At 43.9% G+C, this 11,053-nt stretch overlaps 1 protein-coding gene across 1 annotated transcript; it reads left to right on the forward strand.

The window, feature by feature from the left end:
* Window positions 1-7,073: 7,073 nt before the first annotated feature.
* Window positions 7,074-7,631, forward strand: MPC1L (mitochondrial pyruvate carrier 1 like). The gene is given in 1 exon segment (XM_032842514.1): window positions 7,074-7,631. A coding segment is annotated over 1 exon segment (558 nt).
* The last annotated feature ends 3,422 nt before the right edge of the window (window positions 7,632-11,053 follow it).

The following is an 11,053-nucleotide window of genomic DNA, read 5'->3' on the forward strand; positions in this document are numbered from 1 at the left end:
CAGGCACTCCAATACATAAAGCCTTAAAAAAAAAAAAAAAAAAAAGGAAGACATAAAATCATTTAAAAAATACAATGTTGCCAGGGTGCCTGGGTGGTTCAGTCCCTCAAGTGTCAGACTCTTGGTTTCAAGTCAGGTCATGATCTGGGGATCCTGGGATGAAGCCCCAGGTTGGGTTCCGTGCTCAGCGGGGAGTCTGGTTCAGGGTTCTCTCCCCCTCTGCTTCCACCCCCCACACCACCCTGCTCATTCGCCTGCATGTATGCACGTGCACTCTCTCAAATTAATAAATCTTTAAAAAATAAAAAAATAAAAAAATTAGAAAGCATAATGTTGCTATCATTAAAGTAATACTTAATTTAGGCAAGAATCAACAATGATGATAAAATTAGGTTAAATATTTGATGAGAAAAGAGATATTTACGGGGCGCCTGGGTGGCTCAGTGGTTAAAGCCTCTGCCTTCGGCTCAGGTCATGATCTCCGGGTCCTGGGATCGAGTCCCGCATCGGGCTCTCTGCTCAGCAGGGAGCCTGCCTCCTGTCTCTCTCTGCCTGCCTCTCTGCCTACTTGTGATCTGTGAAATAAATTTAAAAAAAAAAAACTTAAAAAAAAAAAGAGATATTTACATAGTCTCAAAATATCTCCCCCACAAACTACCTATTACAATGGGGAAAACAGAGTTTACAGCGGGGAAACCCAGCAAATACTGCCTTACTATCACCAGACACACAGACATCACATGCCTGCTAATGTGATTGCTGCACTGGGGACACAACACTCTTGTGGGGTTCCTGCCCAAAATGAACCCTGAGGACAGTCACGAAGAAACATCAAATGAACCCAATGAGAGACATTCTATCAAATAGCGGGCCTGTACTCTCCTAAAATGTCAAGGTCATGAACCACAAACAAAGGCAGAGGAAGGCAGAACTGTTCTAGATGGAAGGAGATAAAAGAGACATCATGATTAAATGCAGTGTGTTATCCCCATCTGGATCCTGGACTAGAAAAAGAGAACTGTGATATAGGACATTATGGGGACAATGAACAAAATGTGAAGTAGGACTGCAGATTAAGGTATTATGCTGTTAAATGTCTTGATTCTGGGGGCGCCTGGGTGGCTCAGTGGTTTAAGCCTCTGCCTTCGGCTCAGGTCATGATCTCAGGATCCTGGGACTGAGCCCCACATCGGGCTCTCTGCTCAGCGGGGAGCCTGCTTCCCCCCTCTCTGCCTACTTGTGATCTCGGTCTGTCAAATAAATAAATAAAATCTTTAAAAACAAAACAAAACAAAACAAAGTCTTGACTCTGATGGATGTACTGTGGTAATGTAACAGACAGTCATGAGGGACACCTGGGTGGCTCAGCTGGTTAAGTGTCTGCCTTTGGCTCAGGTCCTGATCCCAGGGTCCTGGGGATTGAGCCCCCACATCAGGCTTCCTGCTCAGTGGGGAGTCTGCTTCTCCCTCTCCCTCTGCCCTACCCCCTGACACATGCTCACTCTCTCTCTCATCCCGCACTCTAATAAATAAATAAAATCTTAAAAAAAAAAGTCATGAGCCTCCATGTGCTTAGGAAATGCACACTGATGTTCTTAAGAAATACCTTTCAAGGAAGAGAAAACTTTATAGAAAATATTGCACAATGTTGAGAGTTGGTAAATCTGGGTGAAGGATATGTGGGTTTTTTTTTTTTTTGACACTTCTTGCTTTCTTATACTTGTTTGAAACGGTTTTAACTTTTCTATAAGTTCGAAATTACTTCACAATGGAAAGTTAAGAAGAGCAGTTAAAATAAAAAGGTATGCTCTCTACAATCTACTGCATGGGAACTCACTGAAGGGTCCTGTTGGGCTAGAGCTGTTAATGTCAGGCAGGATCTCACAGGACCCTGTGTGCTGCGATCTTGGGTAGGAGTGGGAGCTGGGCAGAGATCTGAATCCATCTTTGTTATTTAGGTGTCTTCTCCCCTCTGAGCTTACTGACTATGTTCATGTTAATGACTCTAGGCTGAGTCACACAGCAGACTCGGACCGCTTTATGTAGAAGAAACACCACCTCCAATAATATTAATGGTAAAGAGATATTATTTAATGATAAACCTTCAGTTGTTTAGTCTCCTCCATTAAAAGGCAGTGAAATACACAGCGAGGCTAATTTACCTGTAGGGAAGGGTAGTCACAGAGCCAGCATTAGCATCGTAGCGCCCAGCCAGGCTTATGGGTTAACTTGCTTCAGGTTAGCACACTCCAGGCTTGCTGACCTGAGGCCTTTGATATGTCACAGAACTAATTTACTTTGAGATTTGCAGACCACTGGCCTTGGGGAGTGTAGGACCAGAACTTTCCCAGGCCACAGAGGCCAACAAGTCTGTTGGAGGCTACCTCAGCTTTCTGATGAGCTAAAACATCTTTTAGCAAAATGTTTTTCTCTTTCTAAGGTCACATAAATGACTTTACTAACCATCCTCTGTGCATCTGCAGCCCCTGCCTTCCTCTGCAGAAAGAACAGAGTATTCTTGCACAACCGCCAAAGTACCAAGGAACCAGACCTTCTTGCACCATCCCTTCCCCGCCCCCACTTGCCTACCCCGAGGGGCACCAAGGAACTTCTAGAACTTCCTGCACAACCCCCGAGCACTGAGAGAACTCTGTAACTGGCCTCGTGGAGTCTGTACATAATCAAAAAATGCCACAGAGCACTGCACTCCCTTAACTGATTAAATCTCTTTAAAAATCTCTGGGCCAGGCAGAAACCTCAGAGTTGGCTTTTGGACAAGGCTCTGCCTTCTCCCCAGGGGGCCGGCCACCTGAATAAAGTTCATATTCCTTCCCAGTCAATACTCATCTCTTGAGTACTGGCCTTTCAGGCAGTGGGCAGTCGAGCTTGGGTTCGGTAACATTACTTATGTTCTCTAATCCTAAAACTCTTTGGGACCATCTTTGCCTCAGTCAGGTAGGATTCTTGATAGTTTTGCTCATTCCCAGCCCTGTATGCTTCCTCTCTTCAAGTGCTGGCCAAGCTCCATGACAATGCTGTATGCTTCGATGGGGCCGTTCACTGCAACTCTAACCACCAACAAATATCTAGAAGGCACAAACCTTATATGAAGACTGTACTCAAACCTTATATGAAGACTGTACTCAGACCAACCAGGAAAGTCACAAATTGTCTGTACCTCCATCCCCCTTGCTGTAAAATGCCCCACTGAAAGGCAGACCTTGTCACGTTCAATTTGGACCATGTCTAGTCAGCACATGCAAAAGGTTCATGGGGAGAAGGAAAAGTTTCTTTGGTGATATTTTCCCTGGTCTGGGGGAACTTAACAACTTAGTTGGAAAGACAGAAACACATCAGATGTTAAAGTGATTTGTGCATGGGGCCCATGGTGGCTCCATTGGTTGGGCTCAGGTTGTGATCTCAGCGTCCTGGGACTGAGCCCTGCATAGTACTCCCTGCTCAGCGGGGAGCCTGCTTCTCCCTCCCTCTCTGCTGCCACTCCTCCTGCTTGTGCTGTCTCTGTCAAAGAAAGGGAAAAAAAGAAAAAGAGACACAATAAAAAATAAATTAAGGGGCGCCTGGGTGGCTCAGTGGGTTAAAGCCTCTGCCTTTAGCTCAGGTCATGATCCCAGGGTCCTGGGATCAAGCCCCGCATCGGGCTCTCTGCTCAGCGGGGGAGCCTGCTTCCCTCTCTCTCTCTGCCTGCCTCTCTGCCTACTTGTGATCTCTGTCAAATAAATAAATAAAATCTTAAAAAAAAATAAATTAAAAAAAGAAAAAAGAAAAGAGAAGAAAATAAAATAAAAACAAAAAATTAAATTTAAAAAATAAAATAAAACCAAAAATAAAAAATAAAATAAAATAAATAAAGTGAGGTGTACAGAGGACTAATGGGAGAAATAAGAAACCTTAATCCTGGTCTACTGCAAATTCACTGTCACCCTGGCAATGACGATGTCTTAAGGCTTCATGCCTTATTTGTAACATGAGGGGGTTGGAGTGGATGACAATGAAGAGGGTAGAAATGTACCGAGCACTTATATACCAAGCCCTACAGTAAGCACTGAAAAAGGATCAATACAGTGAAATCTCCTGCTATGAGGTAGGGACCACTCTTCCTATTTTACAGATAATACATGAGATCCTTTCAACTCCAACAGAATTATGTGATTTCAAGTTAAGTAATATGGTAAACTACATTCTCCAAAGGTGGCCACAATATTTCCCATCCCACGTGATCTTCTTAAAGTGTGACTCTGATACTCCTAACTTGGAGAGGTGGGTCTATGTCTTCTCTCACTGAACTGGGGTGGGCTTGTGACTGGAGAAAGCAATGTTATATGACTTCTGAGGTTAGATCACAAAAGCCAATCTCTCTGATACTGGTTTCCTATTGCAGCACAATAGATTACCCACAAACTTAATGGCTTATACCCACTTATTAGCTCGGTCCATAGGTCAGAATTATAGGCACAGCATGGCTGGGTTCTCTGTTCATAGTCTCACAAGGATGAATTAAAGGTGTTGTCTGAACTGAGTTCTCAGAGGGTCTAGGGGACAATCTGCTTACAAGCTCCCAACGTTGTTGGCAGAATTCAGTTCTTTGTGGTTGTAGGACTTGAGGTCTGCATGTCCTTGCTGGCTGTCAGTGAGAGCTGCACTCAGCTCCTAAAGGCTACCCAAATTCCTTGCTAACACAGCCACCTCCACCCTCAAAGCCAGCTGTAGATAATCTCCCTCACATCTAATCCCTTTCACACTTCAAATCTCTGACATCCTCAGTCCCTGGCTTCTAAAATGGACTCAGATTGAAATGGCTCAAGCAATTAGATCAGGCCCACGTGCAGACTCTCCCTATCTTAAGGTCAACTGATTTGGGACTTACTTACACCTGCAAAATCCCTTGTGTCATATAATCGTGGGAGTGAAATCTAATCATATTCATAGGATCCACCCAAATCAAGGGGAGGTATGCCAGGGCAAGGGTCACTGGGGGTAAAATTCTGCCTACCACATAGCTTCTATTTTATTCTCCTGTTATACTTATTTTTGGAGCTCAGCCTTCATACTGTGAGGAAGTATAAGCAGCTTGTGGAAAGGAGCAGAGGCCTCCCAGCCAATAGTCCCAGCTGAGCACCTGGCCAACAAGCAGTGTTAACTGGTTAGCCATATTAGTAAGCCATTTTGAAAGTGGATCTTCCAGCCCTAAACTGAGCTGCTCCAAGTGGTAATAACGACAGTTACTGAGTCCCACCCAATGTGCAAATGTGTGAGTAAAATAAAGGACTGTTGTCAGCCACTAAGTTCTAGGGTGATCTATTACACAGCAATAGGTAATCAAAGTGAAGTAGCAACCCAAGTGAGAAGATCTACAAGTACTGAAAGTTTTTTTGCAGATAAGAGTGATAACTTACCTTTCTTTTAGGACACTGGGGGATCGAGCATCTGACAGTATAGGTCTAAAATGTCTTTCAATTCACGGTTGCTGATTTATTGATTCAAACTTACACTGAACTAATTTACACTAGTATACCAGTCATCTCTATTTGGAAGCCCAGCATTTTAAAAAGGTTATCTAAAAATTATTCTGTTTTCCTTTTGAGCAATGGTTATACCATATATTCTAAGCTACAGCTGAGAAATATTTGGGATGTAAATAAAGATAATGAACGTACTAATTTTTAAAGATACCATGGGCTTGTTCATAAATCACTAAAGTATTAGTTACCTCAATGTATACTTAATTACTTTTCAAGTTATTTTAAATTAGAAAAAATAGAAAACACATGGAAAATAATCATCAGTTTTGTCACTAAGAATTTTAATCAACGGGGGCGCCTGGGTGGCCCAGTGGTTTAAGCCTCTGCCTTCGGCTCAGGTCATGATCTCAGGATCCTGGGATTGAGCCCCACATTGGGCTCTCTGCTCAGCGGGGAGCCTGCTTTCCCCTCTCTCTCTGCCTGCCTCTCTGCCTACTTGTGATCTCTGTCAAATAAATAAATAAAATCTTTAAAAAAAAAAGAATTTTAATCAATGGATATTAACTATTAGGTGAAAGACTGTTGGAGTAGAACTTCCATAAACTCTCTAAGAGAGTTTGGATTATTTGTTGATTACAGAGGGGAGAAACCTGGCAGACAAAACCTTAACAAAATCAAACAAACAACAACAAAAAATCAAACTTAATATCAGCAATGATAGAACAAAGTAACATCATGTGCCTTCCACTGTGATGCACTAAGGACACACCATCACATGTGTAGTATTCTTGCCCCCAAATGTTTATTTATGAGAAAACATATAAATCCAAATTAAGGATATTCTGAAAAACCACTGACTTGTACTTTTCGCAAAAATATCAATGTCATAAAAAGAAAAAATGCTGGGAACTCCTCTACACTAAGGAAGATTAATCTAAAAGAGGTAACTAAATGTGAATCTTGACTGGATCACCCTCTCCCAACAAAAAAGAAAAGAAACAACCACAAAACTCTAAAATTTAAGTATGCACTTCATATTAAATAGTACTGTACATAAAAGTATCTGAGTGGATTATTGTACTGTAATTAAGTAGGGAAATGTCCTTGTTAAGAGCCAGACGCAGAAATGTTTAGGGGTGAAACGTCACTATAGCTGCAACACTCAGGAAAATTGTGTAAGGATTAAATTTGTGTACCTGGTTGAACGATATTGTATCACATCTAGTCAACACTGCCCACAGACCGGACAGAACAATCAAAGCTTCCCTTTGGTACCGAGGAGAAGCACACAGCTGGACACTCACCTCCCTGGGTGGCCCACGGAGCCCTGGGAGTTTTACGATGATCTCAGCACAAGAGCGAGCGGAGGAAGAGGCTGCCAGAGAAACAGAAATACATGCACACACCACAGGGTTCACGCGCTGCACCCTTTATGGCCGTCCTGCTCAGGCGTGGCGGTGTAGCCACGCCTCTCGCCCCTAAAGGCGCATCTGACAGCAGCATGTGCCTGTCCAACGCACTTTACGGCAGTCACGGGAAGGTGCGGGGGCGTGGCTATACCTCCCGCGCCATAGGCACGCACGACAGCCGCACATGCTGTGTGGAGCACTTTATGGCAACCACGCAAAGGCGTGAGGTCAGGGGCCCACGCTGTGCGGAGTAGGCTCTGCGTCCTACGTCATCGTGGGTTGGCTGTTATTTCGTTGGTGCTCTCATGCCTTGGAGATCATGGTGATGGTGGCGGCCCTGTGGCGGAGTGCGAGGGGCTATATGCAGACCAAGGAGTTCCGGAACTACCTGGCCAGCACTCACTTCTGGGGTCCCGTGGCCAACTATGGCCTTCCGCTGGCTGCCTTTAAGGACATGAACGCATCACCTGAAATCATGAGTGGCTGTATGACAGTAGCGCTCATCTTCTACTCGATGGCCTTCATGCGTTTCGCCTACCGTGTACAGCCTCGAAACCTGCTGCTGTTCGTGTGCCACAGCACCAATGTCGTGGCACAGAGTGTGCTGCTGCTGAGCCGCTACCTGAATTACTACTACGGCGGAGGCGTGTTGGCGGCTGTTGGTACCACCAATGCCACCACCCTCGATCCCACCAGCGGTTCTGTACCTGTTAGCCACCTTGACGATGACGACTCCTGCTAGGCAGCCGCCAGCCCCAACCCATGGTCCCAGAAGCGTGACTGAGAGGGCCCGATTAAAACTTTGCAGCTTGCAAACACTGAACTGTTCTCCCTAAAGAGACCAGTGAAGTTTGGTTTTTACTCTAATAAAATTGCGAGTCTGACTGAAACCTGCAGTTTGGTTAATAAAGAAGAGAAAATAGCGCAGAACTGAAGGTGTTGAGTGCTGTTTATTTCGTGATCTGGAAATACAATGTTCTTAGGTGGGGGTAGATTGGCTGGTCTTCCTCTTCACCGGACCTGCACCTTGAGGGTTAGTTTTTACAGGGGAGGAAGAATGAATGAGAGCGTTCCTGAGATGGTGTTTTGTTTTTTGTTTCGGGTGTCCAGGTCAAATAATGCTTGGTAGCATACATGATTTTTAAAACTTGGTACAGGCGCCTGCGTGGCTTAAGTCGTTAAGCGTCTGCCATCAGCTCAGGTCATGATCCCACGGTCCAGGGATTGAGCCCCACATTGGGCTCCCTGCTCCTTGAGAAGTCTGTTTCTCCCTCTCCCACCTACCCTGCTTGTGTTCCCTCTCTTGCTTTGTCTCTGTCAAATAAATAAATACAATCTTAAAAAAAAAAAAAAAAACTTGATACAGGCATTAATCTCTTTACAGCAAAAATAAGTCGGGGGCTATTGCTACTGAGGGAAATAGTTCAAAGTGGGTTTAAATGAATTCAGTGAAATCCAATTTAGGCTTTTAAAAAGTACTTATTAAGAGAACCTAGAATCTTGGGGCGCCTGGGTGGCTCAGTGGGTTAAGCTGCTGCCTTCGGCTCGGGTCATGATCTCAGGATCCTGGGATCGAGCCCCGCATCGGGCTCTCTGCTCAGCAGGGACCCTGCTTCCTCCTCTCTCTCTGTCTGCCTCTCTGCCTGCTTGTGATCTCTCTCTGTCAGATAAATAAATAAAATCTTAAAAAAAAAAAAAAAGAGAGAGAGAACCTAGAATCTTTTGGTGATTGGATAGCAATTGGAGAATCTACGGTGGAAACAGGATAAACAAACCTGAGCTTAGTTGCTGTCAACCCTGGATTCCAGGTAAATAGAAAATAAAAACGACAAAATCACAATCATTTCCTCTTCTTGCCTAAAAATGGGGGAAATGGCAGTCGGTAAAACTGATAAGACTATTGCCTTGTGGCTAGCTAGGGTTGGGGATGAAGGTAAACAGCACTGGCTCACAGTGTCCCCTTAGGAATCTTACGGGTGCTAAGGACTTGTCTTAAACCAGGTTACAGGAGGTGGGGAAAGAAAAGGGTGGGGCTGTGAGTGTAAGGCCACTGTCTCTGCAGCAGAGGCTGTCTTTTAGGATTTGATGCCAAATCGGCCTCTGGAGGATGCAGGAAGTTCCGGAGGGTTTACTGGGTAAAGAGTGCTTAAACCCTACTTTTGTTAAAGATTTCGAACGCAGGGGCGCCTGGGTGGCTCAGTTGGTTAAGTGGCTGCCTTCGGCCCACTCAGGTCATGATCCCAGGGTCCTGGGATTGAGCCCTACATCGGGCTCCCTGCTCAGTGGAGAGCCTGCCTCTCCCTCTCCCTTTGCTTGCAGCCCTGCCTACTTGTGTGCTCTGTCAAATAAATAAATAGTCTTAAAAAAAAAAAAAAAAGATTTCAAATGCAAAGAAGGGCCCCTGGGTGGTGCAGTAGGTTAAGCATCTGACTCTTAGTTTGGGCTCAGGCTGTGATCTCAGGGTCTTGAGATCAAATCCCTCATCTCACACACAGTCTTCTATAGCGTCATCTGGGAAGTGACATACCATCACTCAGCTGTTTCCTATTGGCCACGTGAACGAACCCCAGTACGCTGTGGGAGGAAAATACAAGGGTGGGAATACCGGGAGGCAGGATCTTTGGCGGGGGGGCCATCTTGGAGGCTGGCTACCACATATGGTTCTGAAATTAAATTTCTCATGCCTTTCTGAAACTCAGTAGAAAGTAATAAAGCATGTCAGGTCATCACTCACCTTCCCCCAAAAGATGTCGCAAAACGCTCAGTTTACAGTTTTGTGGTCATTAGTAACATGCATGTATCATGGAGCATGGGTTTGAGAAAAGGGAAAGAAGTCTCTGGAAGATAGTATTTTCATATTTTTATAGTTCAGACTATATAATGTAGTAATAAAAACCAGTTCTTAAAGTTTTGAAATGAGTCATAACCTTTTATCAAAATTTTTATTAAAACTTGAAAGGAATTTTTCCCTTCACTACTATGTGAGTAGAAATTCATATATTTTTAGATCTGTCTTACAACATGTATTTTGTAATTTGAGTATATTCCAATCAAAGGCAGGTAGGTTTCTAATTAACCTGGTAAGGGAAAAGTAGGTAATAATCCCTACTGATAATTTCCTATTATTCTACATTTATAATTTAGAGGGCAAAATGATTAGAGAAAAAAAATCCAAAAGATTCCAATGCCTCCAACTCTAAGGCAATGTTCCACTTACAGGATCTAATTTGTAGTATGCCCACCCAAGAGGTCTAACCTTTTGTTGTCTAGGATATTCATGTTTAAAGCCATATAAGTGATTAATACTTTAATAAAAATGAGGCTTTCAAATCATTAGGGTAACAATCACTTATAATCTCCCCAAACTATCAAATACAGCCCTTTCTGGACTTCACAATTTAACCTGTCTACAGATCTCTTCTGCTACTTTATGAAGCCAATAACATTTTGAATGGCAGAGCTATTTTTCCAGAAGTTTTTGTTACTGACACACTTTTGTTATTACCTAGAATTCGGGTTTTATACTGAGCTTAATAAGTAATGTCCTTCTCCTTAGGTCCTCTGAGTTCCCTGGAAAAGCACAGGCTAAAATCCGAAGAATTGCCTTACCTTTGCAACCATAATGTCAAAACTCTTTTTCTCCTCTAATTCTTTCCACCTACTGTGTCACAGGGAGAGGAGGAGAGAGTAAATCATATTGCTGGATGGAAACCAGGCCCTTGGAGACGAAACAGCCCTGTGTGAAAGGGAGACCACCTCCTGGGCTTCTCCGGATGCTACCGCCTCCCCAGTGCCCCTAGAGGTGGAGTTGACCCCCGCAAAAATGGGAGGCTACAACCTGTTCCAGGGAATCTGACACATAAGTCTTATCGTTTGAATTTATATATTGTTCATGTCTCTTGATTATCTTGAAATGAACAGACTGTAATTAAGAACTTTCAAAATACCAGGAGCGCATGTTTGTTGGACAAATTTTATATGGGACAATGCCACAAACAGAATAGCCACATTTCTTCTAACCACCCCCCTCGACCTCGATTCCTCTCCCAGTGGTAACACAGCAAAGGAGCCTGGGACAGGCATACAGCTTTCCAGACCTTTTATTGAAAAAGACAGAGTTTTACAGCATGCCACGCAATGCTGAACGTTCTGCTTCTGTTATGT

The sequence above is a fragment of the Lontra canadensis genome, unplaced genomic scaffold (assembly GCF_010015895.1).
Source record: "Lontra canadensis isolate GAN:19392208 unplaced genomic scaffold, GSC_riverotter_1.0 scaffold131, whole genome shotgun sequence".
NCBI classification, from domain to species: Eukaryota; Metazoa; Chordata; class Mammalia; order Carnivora; family Mustelidae; genus Lontra; species Lontra canadensis.